The sequence below is a fragment of the Musca domestica genome, unplaced genomic scaffold, assembly GCF_030504385.1.
Source record: "Musca domestica strain aabys unplaced genomic scaffold, Musca_domestica.polishedcontigs.V.1.1 3, whole genome shotgun sequence".
Lineage (NCBI taxonomy): Eukaryota > Metazoa > Arthropoda > Insecta > Diptera > Muscidae > Musca > Musca domestica.
In genome coordinates, this window is record NW_026712299.1 from 9,973,596 (window position 1) to 9,995,924 (window position 22,329).

The 22,329-nt window shown below is 34.3% G+C and overlaps 1 protein-coding gene across 3 annotated transcripts in view; it reads right to left on the minus strand.

The window, feature by feature from the left end:
• Window positions 1-22,329, minus strand: part of LOC101901176 (protein turtle) — a 379,534-nt gene that overhangs the window by 69,998 nt on the left and 287,207 nt on the right. The window contains exon 9 of one of the 3 annotated variants that reach the window (XM_059124788.1): window positions 2,868-2,951. The exons of the other annotated variants lie outside the window; for them this stretch is intronic. Coding sequence (XP_058980771.1) covers window positions 2,868-2,951 — 84 coding nt within the window. The remainder of the gene's footprint in view (window positions 1-2,867; window positions 2,952-22,329) is intronic. 3 annotated transcript variants of the gene reach the window in all.

The window sequence follows — 22,329 nt, forward strand, 5'->3', positions numbered from 1 at the left end:
AATTCAAATGTAAAAAATGCTTAACCATAAATATAACTTTATTTCTATACTTAGAAAATCGCAGCACCTGGTCAAAGTTTGAAAAACCTAAGGGGGGTAGTTCTCCTTTTTAATCTGTGGTCTTGACAACAATTTTTTATCCATAATTTTCATCAGAATTTTTGAAGGTTCTTAAGAGTTTACTACGTCTGTTACGGAAATGATTTTTCTGATTTTTTTTTTTCGAAAAGCTTATGGGGGACTATCTGATTCCCTCCATCGACTTTGTGAGAGTCGACGACAGCCTTTTGTAAGATTTTAACAGGATATTTAAAGATAAATACAATTTAAGCGATTTTTGTGAGCAAATCACTGCTGTACTGTAATCACTTTTTTAAAGGATATTAATTCATTATCGTGTATTTTTCTAAGAATTGTCAATAGACTTTTTATGGAATATATCAAGGGCCTCCTAGAGGTAGAACCGTCGATGTTTTTGAGAATCGTTGAAAGTCTGAGAGTTTGAGAGGCGTTGATCTATTACTGCTGTAATAATGAACTTAAAAAACAGATTGAAGGATAATTGAAGTTGTCACGAAACTATAACGCGGACTTTTCTGAAAGTATTTTAAAGAACTCTTTGTAATTGAGAACTTAAAGGAATTTTGGAATCTTTCACAGCTATGATCGGGGTTATATATTTTTGTTTCGAAATTCTCAATTTCCATTCGATGATGGACTTCCATAATTTTTATTTTGATGTTTTTTTTTTTTAGCGTGAATGTTAGCTCAAAAAATAATTGTATGTTTTTTACGATTTTTAAAAGACTTTTGACGATAAAGGATTTTAGATGAGTTCCACATGTTGTTATAATGGAATTCTCTTAAAATTGTTCAGAGAACTTTAAAGTTTCTTCTACAACAATAGTTACGAATTGCTAAGGATCACAGATATATAATAGTGGGATTTTTAAAAATAAATTATAAAATAAATATTTTAGCCAATATAGCATTACAATATTGAGATTTCTATGCTTTTTTTAAAGGTTTTCGATTATGTTACGCACTAAAATAGGAATAGTTTCTTAGAATTTCCTTTGGTCTTTTAGTGGACTTTCCTATCTTTATTGTAAACGTTTTATGATTTTCAGGATTTGTGTTATCGTAGAAAATAACGTTTGAAGCTTTCCCTTTAAAAATTTCACTATGAAATGTGGTTAACAACCCAGAAATTTAACATAGGCATTTAATATAGGTTTCAAAGGACTTTTATGAATTATATACAAATATAATCAATAATTTTTCTAAATTATTAGTAACTCTTGAGACCTTTCACCGAATAAAAGTGTCGATTTATTGAATTTTTTAAGGGACCTTTAAGAATGTATTACTCATAAGGTAATGAACTTTTTCTTAAAAAAAAAAAAACAGTTAAAAATAATCTGAGGTTAATGGATATTACGTAGACCTTTTTAAGACCTTTACTAAGATTCCCTATGGAACTTTTTTTGTTATTTCAAAGCTATAATTTTGAGGGATTGTGGAACGAATATTACTGCTTTAGTTGTAAACATTTTCATTTCTTTTACTTATTATTATTTTTTTAAGAACATCAAGTTGTAGAGTTTTAAACCACTTTTAAGGGCTTTTTGGATTTCTCTTGAAGATATCAATATCGAGAATTTTTAATATTAATGAAAATACAGTTACACTTGTGAACTTTTCTAAGAATCTTTGAATATCTACTATAGTTGTTACCTCATTTTAGGAGTCTATTTGTACCAAATGTCCAAAATCCAATGCAATAAATTCTTCTTTAAGTCGAGGACCTCACAAAAAATCCTTACATGGACACTTCTTTAATATAGAAGAATATTTACAACTCTCTCTCTCTCTCATGACTCATCCTTACCAAAAACGACTTCTCAAATTTCCTTCCATCTTTAAAATTTAAATATCCACCGCCAACGATTTGACATTCCTGAATGTAATTAAAACAATAGCTTGGCTTGCATGTCAAGGTAACATTTTTTAGATTGCTTTGCAAATGACCTTTAAAATTTATAGCATTTTTGAATAGCAGCAGCAGTAGCTGAAACAGCAACAGCAATGGCATCAGCAAAAGTACTTGATGTTAATTTTTTTCACATTATATACTGGCATTTAAACGCTATATAAACACGGAAAGTATGTGAGTGTGTGTGTGTCTGTATATTTTTGTATACGAAATGGAAACTAGGTAGCTAAATAGGCATCACAAGCTACGCTATACAATTTTCAGTTGTATATGACAGAGAGAATGTGTGGGTGTGTGTGCGCAGCACAAACTTTATATATGACTTAGTTGATGAGCTTTCATAAAAAAATAAACATTTCCCACATTGGTATTTGGAGAGTTCGTCACACAGATATATGTGACTGAATCTTGTAGAATATTTATACAAAAATTGAAGTCTACTTTTAGGAAGCAAATGAGATCTATGTTAAGGAATTTGGTATCCTGATCAATAAAGAATCTGAGGAAGATATTGCAAGTTCCTTCCATTACATGAAATTTTATATTAAATGGAAGAAAATATGTTTTCTTAGAGAATATTTTCAATATTTACTGCATATCCACAACTACATATCTGAGATTATGACGTTCATTTAAGGATAGTATGTATAACGGAAATCCTTACAGTATGCAAATATATATTTTTTTATATTTTACTGTTTCCTTTCTTATGGTCATCGTATTTTTTTTCATATCAATCTGTTTACTTTTCATCCCCATCCCTTCCATTTTCCTTTTGCAATTAACGAAATATAAGTATAATAAAATAGGAAATAAAGAAAAAAAAAAAAAAAAACAAAAAAGATTTAAAACAACAAAAAATGCACAATACCTTTTAATTTCAATTTCGGTGGCGAATAAACAAGCGATCCTTTTGAATCGGTATGAAAATAAATATCAAAATAGGCTAAAAGGTCTGTAAATAAATAAAAAAATGGAGAAACATAAACAAAAAACAGAATAATAACACAAAAAAAAAATAATTTTAGGAAACCCCGAAAGTTTCGAGAATTCCATTTTCAAAAGAAAAGTAAGGAAATTAAATAACTGAGGGAAATTAAGTATGTAAATACAGAGTAGAAGAAGGCATTGTGTGCAAATTCGTAAGGAAGGTGGTGAAGGGGATATATATGATACTATATACCAATTGGTGAAAGAGAGGCTAATAGAGGGGAGAGAGAGAGCAAGAGTTTAAAGCTATTCATATAATTAATATTCAGTGCTTCCTATTATTGTAAATTGAAGAGTTATTACAACAAAATATTACAATTTATATTTCCATGATCCGGAAGTTAAAAAAAAATGTTTGAATATTAAATGACCACCGCATTATGTTACCAATTTTATTGGTAATTATTATATTCTCCTAAATAATAAAATAGTATATTATTATCGTGATTCTGTGATTTTTGTAGAAAAAAAAAACTGATCTATAATTTATTTGAACGTCGATGAAGGGGATATAATGTAATATACATCATGACTTTTGTCGAAAATCTTTTTTAAAAGCTTACTTACTTTTGAAGACACTACAGGCCCTATATGGTATCTTCTAGTTTTAGAATTTTTCTCTATTTTATTGAAAACAGGTTAAATGATATTGATATTTCTTTACTTTAGATGTTTTAAAGGATTTTTAGGGACTATGGCTGTTACAATCATGATTTTCTTTTTTTTTTTTTTGACAGGACATATGGAGGTCCATTAATATTTGTGAAAAAAAAACATCATGTTAATTGGACAAATAATGCGAGGTGTACTTCAATTACAAAAAAAAAAACAGTAAAGAATATCTTAAAGTCGGGCGGGGCCGACTTTATGATACCCTACACCACTTTTCATATTTAGTAGAGCTTCACATATAAAATTAAAATTTTATTTACCAGAATCGATTTCTAATAAATTTTCAATTTCGTCTTGTATTATCCATTTGGTGTACAATTAACATGAAATCGGAGAGATATATAAGAGAGCTATATCTAAATTTTTTCCGATCTCGATAAAATTTGGCAAAGGTATTTCTGAGCTGTATTCCATATATTTTCCCGAATATCGTTACTACGAAGTCCATATTACGGCTATGCAGGGCAAATTCAACAAATCGGATGAACAATATGTATGGGAGCTATAGCTATATCTGAACAGATTTTGATCAAATTTGGCGCACTTATTTCCAGGCTTAATTTGGCCGTACGTGCAAAATTCCAAACTATTTGGGATGATATTACAAGTTTGGTGCACAATAAAAGGTAAATCGGACGAAAATATATATGGGAGCTATACCTAAATTTTGACCGATTATCTCTAATTTCAATAGGGTCCGTCCTTGAGTCAAACAAATTAGTTGTGCAAAATTTCGTCTGAATCGGACAATAAATGCGACCTGTTTACAAAAATACATTGACAGACAGACGGACGGACATGCATAAATCAACTCAGAATGTGATTCTATGCAGATCGTCAAAAGGAACTATGGGTCTATCTCGTTTCCTTATGCCAGTTACAAACAAATGCACGAAGACATAATACCCTGACCACCTTGTGGTGTAGGGTATGAAAACATGGACAGACAAACTTTCATACATCGAATATAAATGGGTCGACTCCAAAGGGGACATCAGTTTTTTTAACTAATATTCCTGGCCAATAAAGAAAAAGCAGTCCAAGATCCGAAATGTCGAAATAACTTTTATCTTTGGTAAGAACTCAAAATAGCAAAAATTGGAGAAATTTCGTCGACATTTTTGTAAAGCCCCCATATAACGTTACCTCCCGATATTCAGCACTTTTATGATTTGAGCGACATTTTTCACCGGATCTGTTTCAAATTTCTTATTTGAAGTTCATAATGGGTTAGTACTCAAGCCTAGGGCAGAAAATTGCATGTGCTTCGTATAGCCCTTAAATATCGGCACCTCCCGATATTCGGAATTTTGATGATTTTAGCTACATTATTCTCCGGAATTCTTTCAAATTTCGGATTTGCACTTAGTAATAGGTACTACAACCTGTGACAGAAAATTGCCTATGCAGGTCCAAGTCTTCATATAGACCCCGAAAGGGTATTCAAAGTTCGGCCCGGTCGAAGTTATTGCTTTTTTACTTGTTTTAATTTATTTTTTGCGTCAAGACTTGGTTGGTGACTCTCTTGAGGGTTCAATTTTTCAAACGAAATAATCCTCGTATTGTTGTCAATAATATTGGCAAAGACATTATATACTAAAATTCAAGGATCCCAATACATGTGACTTGGCGTAGTTTCGAGCATTATCGTTGAAACCTGCCATACTGGGCTACACAGGACAGACTGACCTAAATATTATCCAGCTCAGTAAAGATCACAACATTGGCTAGGACGTTATAATAAGTTCCAATTTACTTTGAGCAAGTTTGCTAACTGCAAGTCTCTGTTTGTTTTTCTGAAATTAAATTGCCTTTTAAAAATGCTGAATGTGACTATATTAAGAATCCAAAGATTAGAAAAATACTGAACGAAAGTATACCCTGTCCCCACAGCAAAAAGGAATTTATACATAAGTGTTGACAAAGGCGAGTCGGTCTCGTCATAGATAGTGGCTATAGGTCCAAATATGTCAGATTAAGGATATATATTTCAGAACGTGGACTCGAAAATTTTTACAAAACAAATGTTTAATCACAAAGTCCGATGCTAATAATAACCTCAAATATCTATCGCTGTAGTTGGATTATGCCAAACTGTGGATCAATTTATATACCAATTGATACGGCTAAAAAGAACCTCATCGAAATAACAGGCTTAGATCCTTGGACGAAATTCATTTCCAATTAAATCTGGCGGTGTCTGGCGGAGAAGAGATCATATTTTTTTTCAAGCTTCAAGCAAATACTCATATGTTAGGTCAGATAATGAATAATATTTTCCCAAGGCTTCTGTTACCTCCCTCAAAACGAGATAAAATATTAAATACCCATAACGCTCATAAGATGAGGAATTTATATCCAATTATCTTCAAGCGCGGCATATCCCAATGCGTCTACCACTACAAGACTTGGTGTTTGAAAGAGATTTAGATGGCCACACCTTCCGGTACCTCCCGAAAAAAGGAGCAAAATTTACAAAGAAAATAATTTAATTTACGTAAAAGAGAAAGGATCATCCAATTTTTTTCATGCTTTGAAAATCCTCATGTTTTTCGTTAGTGCTAGGTGGGAAAATTTTTGTGAATTCAACAGATGGAAAGGACGAAAATCGCTTAATCGACTTCAGATATAGTGCTCATCAATATGACACCTCTGATAGACCTTTTTAAACTCTCTTAACAATTTTTACGTTATATCCCTTTTCTAAAATTATCCCTTTTAGTCCCGCAGTTCCATCAAAAAATTGTTGGTCCTTCAAAACTTATTATAATTTTGACTCCAATAAAAATTACCCCATCCAAGCGTTCATTGACCGCCACAACACCTGTCATAAGTTGAAAGCTTTGGCCATAAAGGTGCTAGCGCTACCCAATTTAAGCTTCTTAACCTCTCATTTCAAAATTTAATGGCAATAAAAATTCACATTCAGATTGTGCTCTACTTGACATTTGTTTGAATACGACGTTGTTGCCGTTGTTCTTGTTGTTGATTTTCAATTGTTGCCGTGACTCTATTCATTTTTACTGCACTGCAGTTATTTGCTTGACATTTCTCTGTTTTTTTGAACGTTTTGGTGTGCGTGTTAGTTTATATGCCTGCCAGTGTATGAAAATGTTACATTACTCCAGTGTATCACTCCACCCCACTCCTAGGTGGTTGGGGGCAACTACGGAGAACATGGGGTCCACTGGCTGACATTTGTGTGCGACGCTGTGTTTATTTATGCGTACAGATGTTGTTGTCGTTGCTGGCTGGCTGGCTGTCTGTCTGTCTGTATGCTGAAGTATGCTAATTTAGCTTGGGTTTTGTAGCAGGACAAAAACGAAACAAACAAAAAATGTTGTAGTGTGAGTGTGTTTGTTTTTCGGTTGTCCTTAATTGGTTAGTATTCTCTGTTTGCCTCAATTTTGTTTTGTAGCTACGTTTTGGTGTTTTGCAGCAACGTTTTGGCGTTCGTTCGTTCGTTCGTTTCTTTACGTCTTTTGGACAGAAGGAAATGTTAAATTTACACTGTATACACGAAGGACTGGGACATTTGACAAATGATTGTTTGAAATGAAAATAAACAAGAAGAGCAGCAGCAACTGCAACAACAACGACAACAACTGTGTTAGCAATACAAAATTTACAGCAGTCACAAAAGGTTGAGTATTGCACTTGTCATGCCATTAACAAATTGCTTTATGGATTTTTGAGGTCATATTTATTTTGGATGGAATTCTTTTAAAATTCACGTCATTTACAAGTGGCAAACATTTAAAAATGAAACGGGAGAGCTCAGAGGTCTTTAAAATTGATCAAAAACAAGTTAAAAAGTATGAGTCGGTATTGCCGCCAGATATATACCGTCAGCCTATGTTCGATTATTTAAATATATTTTGACTAGTGTTAAGATTATTCAAACATTTGACCCTCTATGGAGCAGATCCCGAAGGAATGGGCCAATATTGTCCATTTCGTATCAGACCCAAAAATATGATATAAATATTGCAACAGATGCGCCAAGTCTAAATGGAAGCGGATGTTAATTTGGCGTTTTATGAGCTTCATGGGTACTCAAAATTTTAATATTTTGTGGGGGAGGTACCAGATGGAGTGGACCGATGTATTCCCCCTTCACACCAGACCATGGGTTAATACAAATATTAGGATGTGTGAAATTTGTGGGGGAGGTACTTGATGGAGTAGACCGATATTGTCCATTTTCACACCTGACCTAGTACTAATGCAAATTTTAGGATATGCAAAGTTGGAGCAGAAACGGATCATCCTTTCTCTTTCTGTGCAAAAAATATATTTTTTGAACATTTCGACCTTTTGTGGGGGAGGTACCAGAAGGAGTGGACCGATATTGTTCATCTTAACACCAGACCTTGGGTTAATATAAATATTGGGATGTGTGAAATTTGAAGACAATCGGACTCTTACATCACATTTAATGAGATTGTAATTATTAAAATTGTTGACCATTTGTGGGGGAGGTACTTGATGGAGTAGACCGATATTGTCCATTTTCACACCTGACCTAGTACTAATGCAAATTTTAGGATATGCAAAGTTGGAGCAGAATCGGATCATCCTTTCTCTTTCTGTGCAAAAAATATATTTTTTGAACATTTCGACCTTTTGTGGGGGAGGTACCAGAAGGAGTGGACCGATATTGTTCATCTTAACACCAGACCTTGGGTTAATATAAATATTGGGATGTGTGAAATTTGAAGACAATCGGACTCTTACATCACATTTTATGAGAGTTGTAATTATTAAAAATTTTCACCATTTGTGGGGGAGGTACTTGATGGAGTGGACCGATATTGTCCATTTTCAGACCTGACCTAGTACTAATGAAAATTTTAGGATATGCAAAGTAGGAGCAGAATCGGATCATCCTTTCTCTTTCTGTGCAAAAAATATATTATTTGAACATTTCGACCTTTTGTGGGGGAGGTACCAGAAGGAGTGGACCGATTTGCCCATCTCCGAACTCAAATCTAAGTTTGACAAAAATATTACGATGTACCCAATTAGGACCAAATTGGATACACCAGCCAGACAGACAGACTGACGGACGGACGGACATCGCTAGATCGACTCCAAATGTTCTGAAACGGATTTGGTCCAAAGAGACCTAGGGTCTAAAACCGTTATTTCGACTAGGCACGTTTTGGCCGTATCAAATGATATATACCCTCTGTAGCCAAATGGCTGAGGGTATAAATACTGGCTAGTCTAAGGAGAGCTGCACACGAATCAAAAAGTATTTGTCGGAAGGGCGAGAACAGACAGGTCGTTCTCGGGGCTTATGGAAATCTAACTTGTAGAAAAACCCAAAAAAAAAAAACAAAAATGTTCACAATTATGCCTTGTGCCTAATATTACTACTACACCAGCTATGAAGAATGTTGCAAATCCAACCAGACAATAAAACCTTTAATATTCACATACATACAGGGTGAGATGAAAAAATTGCAACCAACTTTAGACTGCTGTCAATTCTACGCCACTCGTACGACAGCTGTTAAATTTATTCCAGTTACAGCTCATTATATTGTTTACAAGCGCACAAAAGCATTTTGGTGAGAATTTTTCAGAAAATAAGTTATTCGTGATGGAATTCAAGCGTGATATTGTGATTTCTTTATATTTGGTTGGAAAGCCACAAGTGGCTATCGCTAGAGTACTCCAGCATTTTAATGTGAATAAATCTTTTGTGTCCATCGTACCATAGCTCGTTACCGTGATACTGGTAGTGTAGCCCGACGTCAAGAAAGTGGACGGAAGAAAAAAGCAACATTAGCAGAAATGGTACGAAAAGTAAAGAAGCGACTTGATCGAAACCTGCGTCGTAGTGGCCGAAAAATAGCTCGTGAGCTGAACATCTCGTAATATTCCATTCGACAAAAATTGAAAAAAAAAAACTTGGGGTAAGGCCATTGAAATTCCAAAAAGTGCAAGAACTTTTATCGCAACAGAAAGAAAATAGACTCAAAAGAGCTAAAGAGTTGCTTCCCTTGGCTGAAAGTGGGGAACTGCCGAATTTGGTTTTCTCCGATGAGAAAACATTCGTTGTCCAGCAGTTTGTAAACAAACAAATTGATCGTGTTTACTTGCCAAAGAGGTCAGCTGAAAATGTGAACCTTCGGTTGGCCACCGGAACTCAGGCGCCTGCCATGGTGATGGTGTGGGCCGCCATAACAGCCGATGGTCGCTCTCCGCTCGTATTAATCGACCGTGGCATCAGAATAAATGCCGAATAATATCGCGAAAATATTCTGCAAGGTGTTTTAAATCCTTAGGCACGCAAACAATTTGTCCGCTTACCTTGGATATTCCAACAGGGCTCAGTACCATCGCACTCAGCACGTGCCACCCAAGAATGGTTACAAAATGAGGTTCCTCGCTTCATTTCCAGAGCACAATGTCCACCAAAATCTCCGGATACCAATTCGTTGGACTATTGTGTCTGCAAGGTTGGCACTAAAAAAACAAGGTTGGCACTAAAAAATACAAAAGTGTCGATCACCTCAAGCAAGCGCTTCGCCGGGAATGGACCAAAATAGCGCAGAGAAACATTCAGGCACCATGTGACCGTTTGAAAGCCCTAATTCGTGCAAAAGGTGACCAATTGGAACAAATATAAACTTATTCTAAAATGTGATGCTATTTCCGACATTTTCTGCTTCCATTCAATAAAATTAAAAAAAATTTAAAAACTTTGGCGTTTGACTTTATGCATTTTTCATCTCACCCTGTATATCATATGTGTGTGTTGTACACATGGCCCACACAATCGTCACCCACATTCTCAACAGACTATCATGTTCTCTTTGTCTGTGTGGGTAAACGTTAAGTTTTATACGCAATATGAGAGGAAATTATCAGCCTTGACACAAATTTTGCATATGTACGTGTATATATTTGTATAGTCGTCATAAATACATATGTATGTATGTATGTGTGTTAGTAGGTACAATGTATATTTTTAGCTAAATGAGTAAATCACTCTGTTTGATTTGAGTGTAGACTTACTTAAATGTTGAGTTTTAGTTTCTTTTTTGTTTTTAAATAAAGAGCAAATTAAAGTGGTTATTATGTGAATATTAAAAATTGTAGAGGTGGGCAAATTGATTCCAAATTTCAATATTGGGTAATTGAAAATACCTTCTAGAGTAACACTTGTCGTAAACAATAAGTAAACCTGCTGGTCCTCAATCCTTTAAAATGTGAAATGTTTCATATTTTCAAAAGAAAAGAAATGTCGAATGAAAAATTTAATAAAGGAATTGTTTCATATTTTCATAGAACAAGAATCCAACCCCTTTTTCGAAAGTCTTTAAAATATTCTACTAACTTCGAGAAAGCCATTCTTAAACAATGACAAATCAGTGGTCACATTTCAAAAATTGATATTGTAATAAAGGGGAAATCGTCTTTTTTCAATGCCGGTTTAAACCACCTCAACTACGTTTCACTGTCAAAAATCTTCAGTGTGGTCTATAGGTTTGCCAAAAATCGTCCTCAAATATTTTCCTCAATTTCGCAAAATTTAAAATGGAGCGTTTAAATTTCATATTGCTTACATGTAGAATTATTTTTACAGACACATATAAGAGTATGCACTGATTTCAAGTATTTTTTATATTTGAACTATATTTATACCCTACAACAGCAAGCGTTGAGGGTAAAAAATTGTTGAACACCTCCAAATATTGGTCCTGCACATAGTATACTTTGTATGGATCTTCTTATCTCGCCGAGCGTAGTCGATCTAGGTATGTGTGTCCGTCCGTTCGTCTGTCTGTCTGTTAGTCCATGTTAATTAGTAATCACACCTCACTAAATTTAGAATAGAGGTAGGGTTAAGGTCAGAATAGAAGCGTATCTGCGTTTTTGGAGATGGTCGCTATATACAGGGTGGGATAAAAAAAACGGCAACAAAATCAAACGCCATATTTTTTTAAATTTTATTGAATGAATGAGAATAAGTTTAGATTTGTTTGAATTGGTCACCTTTGGCACGAATTATGGTCTTCAAATGGCCAACGAAACCGTAACACGATGCCCCAATGTTGTTCTGCGGTATTCTGGACCATTCCCGGCGAAACGCTTGCTTGAGGTGATCGACACTTTGGTATTTTTTAGTGCTAACCTTGCTTCCCAAAATACTCCAGACATAATAGTCCAACGGATTGCTATCCGGAGATTTTGGTGGCCATTAGCGCTGGAAATGAAGCGAGGAACTCCATTTTGTAACCATTATTGGGTGGCGCGTGCTGAGTGCAATGGTGCGGCCATTCCTGTTGGAATGTCCAAGGTCTGCGGCCAAAATGTTTGCGTGCCCAAGGCTTTAATACACCCTCCAGAATATTTTCGCGAAAATATTCGCAATTATTCTGATGCCACGGTCGATTAATACGAGCGGAGAGCGACCATCGACTGTTATGCCGGCCCACACCATGACCGGCGCTAGAGTTCTGGCGGCCAACCGAAGGTGCACATTTTCAGCTGACCTCATTGGCAAGTAAACACGATCATTTTTTTTGTTTACAAACTGCTGGACAACGAATGTTTTCTAATTGGGGACGGCGAAAACCAAATTCGGCAGTTAACCACTTTCGGTCAAGCGAAGCAACTCTTCAGTTTTCTTGAGTCTATTTTCTTTCCCCGATCTGATTTTTCAATATTTGCTGAATGGAAAATTGCGATATGTGTTCACGAGCCATTTTTCGGCCACTGCGACGCATGTTCGATCAAGTCGCTTCTTTACTTTTAGAACAATTTCTGGTGATGTTGTTGTTTTCTTCCGTCCACTTTCTTGACGTCGGGCTACGCTACCAGTATCACGTTCACGAGCAGTGGTACGAGGCACAATGGATTTATCCACATTTAAATGCTGGAGTGCTCTAACGATAACTACTTGTGGTTTCCCAGCCAAATATAAAGAAATCACACTATCACGCTTGAATTCCATCTCGAATAACTTTTGTTCTGGAAAATTCTCACCAAAATGCTTTTGTACGCTTGCAAACAATATAATGAGCTGTCACTGGAATAATTTTAACAGCTGTCGGACGGGTGGCTTGGAAATGACAGCAGTCTGAAATTGGTTGCAGTTTCTTTATCTCACCCTATATATTTACTAGATTTCAAGATTATTGTGCACCAAATGGTTAATATAAACCCGAATTAAAAAGTTTTTAGCACACAGGAACAAATTCCGCCTGGAAGAACGTGTATCAAATTTGGTGAAAATTGGTTAAGGTATAGCTATAGGTCCGGTACATATGTTTCATCCGATTTTTTATTTATGTCCCTCACGCCCGCAAAATTCTGTGCACAACAACGATATTTGGTGCCAGATGTCAGAAACAGCTTTAGAACACCTCTGCTAAATTTTATAGAGATCAGATTTGAATATAGATCCCATATATATCTTTTTATGATTTTACGTTTATTGTACCTAAAAATAGAACATCATCTCAAATAGGATGGATTTTGATGAATATCGGTGTAGACAAAAATGGATCCGTTAGATTTAGTAGAAATCGATTCAGAGGAGAATATACCTACCATATATTATTTTTTTTCTGCTTTAAATTTTAACTGCTTCAAAGCCATAATTCACATTAAAACCAGTAAAGAAAGCCTTAAAGTCGAGCGGGGTCGACTTTATGATACCCTACACCACTTTTTATGGGAGAATTCAATCATGCACGTTATGATTATAACCATAATTTCAAAAGACTAAATATGCCGAAGCATTTGTATCTTTCAAATTCGGACTTGGATTGCCCATTAGATATATATGGAGCTATATCCAAATCTGTTCAGAAGCAACAGTATATATGGGAGCTAAAGCTATATCTGAACCGATCTTTACCAAATTTGACATACTAGCTTCTAGACTCAATTTGGTCGTAATTGCCAAATTTCATCCAATCGGGGCAAATATTAGACGTTTGGTGCACAATCAAAAGTCAATCGGACGAAGTTATATATGGGAGCTATATCCAAATCTGAATCGATCTCGATAAAATTTAGCAAAGGTATTTCTGAGCTGTATTTGATATATTTTCCCAAATTTTGTTGTTACAGAGTGCATATTACGGCTGCGGAGGACAAATATAACAAATCGGATGAACCATATATATGGGAGCTATAGCTATATCTGAATCGATCTTCAGCAAATTTGACATACTAGCTTTTAGACTCAATTCGGTCGTAAGTGCCAAATTTCATCCCATTTGGTCAAATATTAGACATTTGGTTGACAATAAAAAGTAAATCGGACGAAGTTATATGTGGGAGATATATCCAAATCTGAACCGATTTCAATAAAATTTAGCAAAGGTATTTCTGAGCTGTATTTGATATATTTTCCCAAATTTCGTTGTTACAGAGTGCATATTACGGCGGTGGAGGACTTAAATAACAAATCGGTTGAACAATATATATTGGAGCTATAGCTATATCTGAGCCGATTTCGATCAAATTTGCCAAACCTATTTTCAGACCTAATTTGGTTGTATGTGTAAAATTCCATACTATTCGGGCTGATATTACACGTTTGGTGCACAATAAAAGGCAAATCAGACGAAGATATATATGGGAGATATATCTAATTTCTCCAACTTCAATATGGTTCGTCCTTGGGCCAAACAAATGATTTGTGCAAAATTTCATCTGGATTGGATAAAAAATGCGAACTGTACTTTGTTCACAAAAATACATGGACGGACGGACGGACAGACATGCATAAATCGACTCAGAATGCGATTCTATGCAGATCATCAAAAGGAACTATGGGTCTATATCGTTTCCTTTTGCCTGTTACAAACAAATGCACAAAGACGTAATACCCTAACCACCTTGTGGTGTAGGGTATAAAAACGGTCATAGTTGCTATGATTTAGTTCCCATATATTCCCCATATTTGTTAGGGGTAGCTCTAATGAATATGCCCAGTGGTGTAGGGTATCATAAAGTCGGCCCGCCCGATTGTTGGCCTTTCGTTACTCGGTTTATAAGTGCTTCGTGTATCTCAATACATCTATCAACCATATATCTAAGTAACCATGAGAAATGTAAAATCTCATAGCTCAATACGATTTTTATGCAGTGGAATTTTCTTTGTTAAGTGTAATAACATCCTATGTATTTAACCCAGTATTGTAGATCTCGGCTGCTTTCTAAAGGGGTTTAAATATCAAAATTATATATTTACAAAAATTCAAAAATTTAATTGATAATAAGAAATATTTTCAAAAAAGTTTACAAAAAGTACTAAAGAAATATCTAAGAAACAAAATTCAAATAATAAAATTGAACATTAAAAGCTGCTGGCAGTTGCAATGATCCAAGTATATTGCACATGTACATGGATGTATGTGTGTAAGTAGCGATGTTTAGATTCGCATATCACTGTAACTCTTAAACAAACATTAGAACATAGTTTTAAGTTATGGTGTAAAACTATTTAAAAATGAGAACTTGTAAAGCTTCCGTTTGCAATGTCGGCGTTTTTTGAGCTTTGTTCCTTTTTATTACTGCTACTGATATTGTAATGAACAATGTGCATACACGACATGTAGTGGTGTGTGTATGGATATATTTATGTATGGGAGAAAGAGGGAGAGAGAGTGTTAGTGGTTATGGCAATGAACAACAAAAATAACAATGTACAAATAGACTGACTGACTTGACTGACTGGCTGACATTTATTTCGTCACAAGCAGCATACATACAAAGCGTTTCGTATACATATGTATATGTACAGATGAATGAACGCACATACAAAAAAAAAAAAAAAACACTTAAAATGTTATTTCCATAGACATGTCGTCGGTGTTTTTCATTTCTCGTTGTGTTTGTGTTTTGTTTTTCTATTTGTAATTTCCCTTTCGTTGTTACATCTTTTTGATGTCACTGTCATTTTGCCACGTTTGTCATACCCTACGCCACAGGAGTGGTACACAAAGAAAGTAGTACCGCCTGATGGCAGTCAGGAAAGGAACCTCTGCCTATTAAAGACGTATGTAGCCACTATCTTTCTTTCCGATGTAATTCGAAACATTTATTTGTAATTCTTAGTATTTCTTTTAGTAATTCAAACATTTCTATTGTAATTCGAGAATTTCATTTAAAATTCAATACACTTCAGTAGTAATTCTTGAATTCCATTCACTATATCCACACTTTCCGATGTAATTCAAAAAAATTTAGTTGTAATTCGTAATATTTCATTTGTAATTCAAAAATTATGTTTGTAATTCAAAAATTTTCAATTGCAATTCAAGAGTTCAATTCCATTCATAATTCAAATCATTTTAATTATAAATCCATAATTTCATTTGTAATTGGCTAAATTTCATTTGAAATTTGAACTGTTTAATTATTTTTAAATTTAATTTCTCTATTTGGTAAAAATGAATTTTTTTGAATTACAAATGAGATAATTTTAATTTAAAATTAAATTTTGCGAAAATCTTGAATTATAATTGAAATGTTGAAAAGATAACAGAAGGTCCTCTTTATAAAAAATATTCTTTCTCTAGAGTGACCGTTAAAGCTCTTCTTACTCCATAATTTTGGAGATATAGGATAACCTCCACTGGTCTACTAGAGATGGGAGACCTCTACAATTCTGTCGGAGATAGAATACTCTCTACACAACTTTCAAAGACCGAAAACCTTTTACAGATCATCTGGAGATAAAAATTACAATCGGACCTCTCGGATTACAATTGACATTTGGTGAATTATGAACGGTACTCTCAAATCATATCTTATAAAAGTGCCTCTAAAGCCTTTTTTAACTCTAGGATGTTGTAAATTTTAACAAGCTTCTTAGAAATAAAATGCCTCTTTAATTTTCTCAGAGATAGAACACCTTCTACAGAACTATCAAAGACTGAAGATCTTTCACAGGACTTTCAGAGATAGAAATTGCAAATTATAAATGAGATCACTCCAAAACCAAATTGAAAACTTTGAATTACAAATGAAATAATTCGAATTTCAAATTGAAAAATCTCGAATTATTATTGAAATGTTGCGAATGACGAATAGTATTCTTAAATTATATCTAAAGAAAACAACAGAAGGTCTTCCTTAAAAAAATATATATTATTTCTTTAGAGTGACTGTTAAAGCTCTTCTTTCTCCAGAACTTTGGAGATTGAAGACATTTTACAAGTTCACAGGGGATAGAATAACTTCCACTGGTCATCCAGAGATAGGGCACCTCTACTATTCTCTTAGAGATGGAATTCCTTCTACAGATCTTTTAAAGACCGAAGATTTTTTACAGGTCTTCTGGAGATTAAAATTACAAATGGAACTCTTGGATTATAATTGAAATGTGGCGAATTACGAATGGTACTCTCAATTTATGTAATATACAAGTGTAGAAGATCTTCCACGTAAAAAAACTTTCCTTCTCTTGAGTGCCTCAAAAAACTATTTTATTCCTAGAATTTTGTAAGCTTTTACAAGCTTTCTAGAGATATAAGACCTCCACACTTTCCTCAGAGATAGAATAACTTCCAAAGGAAAATACCGGAAATCTTTTACTGGACTTCTGGAGATAGAAATTATTACTCTCGAATTATAATTGAAGGGTAGTGAATTACGATTGAGTACCATTCACGGTATGTCTGAGTGTAAAAGGTCTTCTATCTAAAAAAGCTTTTTTCACTCTAGTGCCTTGAAAAGCTCTTTTAAATCTGAATTGTGTAAGCTTTTACAAGCTTTCTAGAGAAAGAAGGCTTCTACAATTCCAGCAGACAGAGAACAACTTCTACAGGTATTTCAAAGACTGAAGATTTTCTACAAGACTTCTGGAGGTAAAAATTTCAATTTCCGAATTATAATTGAAGGTTTGTGAATTACGAATAGTATTCTCTAGTTATATCTTATAAAGGTGTAAGAGATCCTCCATGTCGAAAAGGTTTCCTTCTCTAGAGTACCTTTAAAAGCTCTTACAACTCTTAAACGTTGTAAGTCTATCTACAATTCTCCCAAAGATATAACAGCTTTTACAGTACTTTCAAAGACCGGAGATCATTTACAGCTCTGTTGGAGATAGAATATTTCGTACTATCCTTCTGGAGACCTCTAGAAGATATTTGCAAGGAGTTTTATTACCAGAAGAGTTGTCTATACAAGTTTTAAAAGCTCTTTTAATTCATGAAAACTTTTCTAAAGGTCTTTTATCACTAGTAGATTCAATCTTTGGAAGACCCCTAGAAGGTTTTTATATCCAGTAGATCAGTCTTCTCTTTGTAGAAGGTTTGTAAATGGTTTTCCAATTGCACAAAATCTAGAGAGGGTTTCATATCTCTAGAAGGCCTAAAGAAGATCTGTAATTCCAAAAGAATTGTGAGAAATATTCCATTTCTAGAAGAACCGTAAGTCTGTAAAAGATCTTTTATCTGTAGAAGATTCGTAGATAGTCTAATCCCTGTCTTCAATTTCTCGAATACCACCTACCTTAAAAAGACCTGTAGAAGGGGTTAACCCTCTAGATTTCTTGTAAAGGTGATTGTTGTTTAAAACCCGTAGGAGGTCTGCTGCCGCTCGAAGACCCGAATACCCTACTTGCAAAATGTGTTTTTTATCTGAAAGTTCTATGGAAGTTTCGTACCGCTTTAAAATGTACCCTTGTGCTCTTCTTAAAACTTTTCATATATTATTGTACATTGGAAGAAGCGTGGCACTGTAGGGTATTTTTCCCATGTCTGTCCTGTCCTTTAAATCCCCTGCAAACATGGGGTTTTCCTCAATGGCGTTTTAAATTGTTGTTTTTTTTTTCCTTGTTGTTTGTTTTTCTGTTTTTTTTTTGTCTTTTGATTGCTGCAGTGAGACAAATGCTTATAAACAAATGCTTAAAACGTTTACGTTTTTATGCACAATTGAAATAATAAAAAATCAACAGAAACAACAACAAACAACAAGAACGCAAAAAGGAAGAGAAAGGAAAAAACTAAAAAAGGAAACAAAAACGAACGTATCAAAACAAATACACAAACGCAACGCATAGGTGAACGCATGTGAGCCTATGTTGTTTTATTTTCCATTTTCAATGTACATGTATTAGTGAGTGTGGAAATGTCTGACATGGATGAAAAGAAAAAAAAAACTTAATTGAAGTTCATTTTCACTGTTTTGCTTGGTTTTTTGCGTTTGACGAAAATGAAAATTAATAAATGACAACGAGAATTTCGGTGAACAAACTGAACAAATTTGAAATCAGATTATCATTATATGAACATATTAAATTGAAATTGTGTTGAAAAACGTAAGCGCCAGAGGTTCACGAAATCCAGGGTTGCATTACACAACAACAACATACACAACTAACACAAAGTTATAGAAAAAAATGATAATAATCAATTTAAATGAAAAACAAAAATATTACATTAGAATAGGAGAGTAAGAGAAGGGGAAGTTGGGTTTTGTTGTTCTCTTCGGGGGGTGTTTTGAACACATTTTTGGTATTCAGGTGTTAATTAAGTTTTTCTAAGTTCTATTGAGGACTATATGTTTACACTATGTTCGTATTTATATATCTTCAGGTAAGTATTATGCTCAAAAAAAAAGAATTAATTGTAATTATGTTTTTAAATTACGGAAATAAGTTTCGTCCTTATAAAATAATTATCGAATTTGGTACATAGTACAAGCTATCGCAAGGTACTACTACTTGTTTTCACTTTCCCCCCAAGAAATTAATATTTGTACAGTGATGCCCGTAACTGTTAGAATTAGGTCATCAACAATATCAAAACTAAGGTCTTAAACAAAGAATGGCGCCCAACGTATACTGTGAAGGTATACTGTGAAGGTTCTAAAAGGGTAAAAAGTTACATTATGTTAGTAAAGGAAAGGAAGGATTCGAAGAATTATCAGGTCTGGTGGTTTTTATGTTTTTATACGCTCCACCATTCTATGGAGGGTATATTAACTTTGTTATTCCGTTTGTAACTCCTCGAAATATTCACAATATACCCTACAAATATATATATTCTGGATCAGCGTAAAATTCTAAGACGATCTAGCAATGTCCATCTGTCGGTCTGATCATCTGTCTGTCTGTTGTAATCACGCTATCTTTCGATCGAATTGAGATATAAGGCTAAAATTTTGCATACATGCATATTTTACCAGTAGGCAGGTTAAGTTCGTAAATGGGCCATGTCGGTTCACGTTCTCGTATAGCCCCCATAAAACGGTACCTCCCGATATTGGGTATTTTCATGATTTTTGGCGACATTATTTACCGGAATTATTTATAATTTGGTATGTAAAGTTCGTAATAGGTACTACAGACTATGACAACCATTTTTGTATGCAGGTCCAAGTCTTCGTATAGCCCCATATAACGTTGCCTCCCCATGTTCGGTATTTTGATGATTTCAGCAACATTATTCCCCGGAATCGTTTCAAATTTCGTACTGGAAAATCCAAATGGGTACTACAACCTATGGCAAAAAAATTTTATGCAGGTTCAGATCTTCGTATAGCCAGCATATAACGGTACCTCCCGATATACGGTAGTTTCATGACATTAGCTACATTATTTACCGGAATTATTTATAATTTCGTATTTAAAGTTCGTAATTGATACTACAGCCTATGACAGAAAATTGTATGTGCAAGTCTACATTTTCATATAGCCCCCATATAACGATACCTCCCGATATTTTGTACTTTGATGATTTTAGTGACATTATTCAACGGAATTGTTTCAAATTTTGTATTTGAACTTCGTAATGGATAATACAGCCTCTGACAGAAAATTGTCTGTGCAGATCCACGTCTTCGCACAGCCCAAATATAACAGTACCTCCCTATATTCCGAATTTTGATGATTTTAGCTACAGTTCCACCTCGTCGTATAGACCCCAATATAACGACTACATTCAGTTTTTTTTTAAATTTTAACAGAATTTTTAAGGGATTTTATTTATTTATTTATTTTTTTAATGGCCAATATCGTTCGAAATGGTGAAGGATATTCAAAGATCGGCCCTGCCGAACTTACACCTTTTTTAATTATTTTTTTTTAAGCTTAAAGTGGGCCGATATGAGGCAAAGTCAAGGTCGATCTTAATTTTACAAGGATATTATGATATGTAAACTTTGGACCAAATCGAACATTCCCTTCGAGAGTTCGTGCTCAAAATTTCAAAAATACATAAGGGTTCAAAATACATGAGGGTGTAACCGAAATAAAAGTTGAGAAAGGCTAGAAGTAAGTGTGTTTCTCTTTCTCTTGTGAATGTTCTAAACTTATAGAGCTTGCTTTTAATCAAAATTGGTCATGTCACAAAGCTGAAAAGCCAAGTGACCACTGGCTTTGCCGGCATAAAGTCATGATATTGCTAGCCATCAGCAAATACTGTAAAGCCGTCAGTTTGATTTTGAAAAATATGTCTCTCCTTAATAGAGAGTAATATGAATAATATTTTTTTTATATTAAACTATACAAACTAATTAAATAAAATCTGTAAATCTTTGTAAATTTAGCGATTTTACTTGAAAATCCAAAAAATTTGAGTTAATATCGGAAAACTGATCAAAGTTCGGAAATAACTCACTGAAAAACCTTAAAAATCACATGTATCTTAAGCTGTAACAAGAAAAAACATTAAGTTCGACCAGGACGAAAATTTAAATACCCTGCACAATAAGCCAAAGACACCATTTTTATATAAACGTGCTCCACTCTAAACTTCAAATTCCAGTGAGATGGGTGGGAGAGTGCAGTTAAAGTTTTCAAATAACAATAAAGTGATTGGAGCCGTTATATTGTAGCCGGGAACCTATTTTGACGAATTTGAAAAAATTCAGTGAGCAAATGTGACTAGGGTCATCAAAATACCGAGTATGGAATAGCGTACACAATGTTCGACCCCCCCCCTCCCGGGGGGCTAGAACTTATTACGAACTACAATTGTCCATTTTTACACAAATCCGAAGAAAAATACCGACTACCGGAAAGGGCCGTTATGTGAAGGCCATAGTAAAACGTCGAGCCGATGTTCTGCCACCAGAGCTATAATCTATTAGGAATTCTTAATATCAACTTTGGAACAATTCCGTTGAAAAAAGTGTCTAAAATTATCAAAATACAGGATATAGGGAAATATCGTTATATTGGACCTATACCAAACCTATGTACCTCATTTTCAATACCACGCATCCTAAACAAAATACACACTATGTATTGTGCCAAATTTCAAAGATATACGTCGAATAATCTGATTTCAATATACCGGCATCGTTAAATCGACTCAAAATTTGATGCTTCTCATGAAAACTTTATGGGGTCTACCACGAATATTTAAGACTCCACCCCTTGAAAACTTCTGGTTCTAAAATCTTGACATGTAAAGTGATCAGGCCCAATCATCATCATCATCTCCAGAAATTTTAGACTTCTATTGTGACCCTTATTTTGAGTCCGAGCAAAATTTCATGAGGGATTACAAATTAATATGGACGACAACGTATAGCTAGAGCGACACAGATCGTCGAGATATGACGATGGATCTACAATCTATATTATATTATATTTTTGGCCCAATCAGACTTATAATCTATATAGAAAATTTTAAAACAAGACATAAATCCCAATCTGTTTGTAAATGCATATTGAGCCCAAAAAT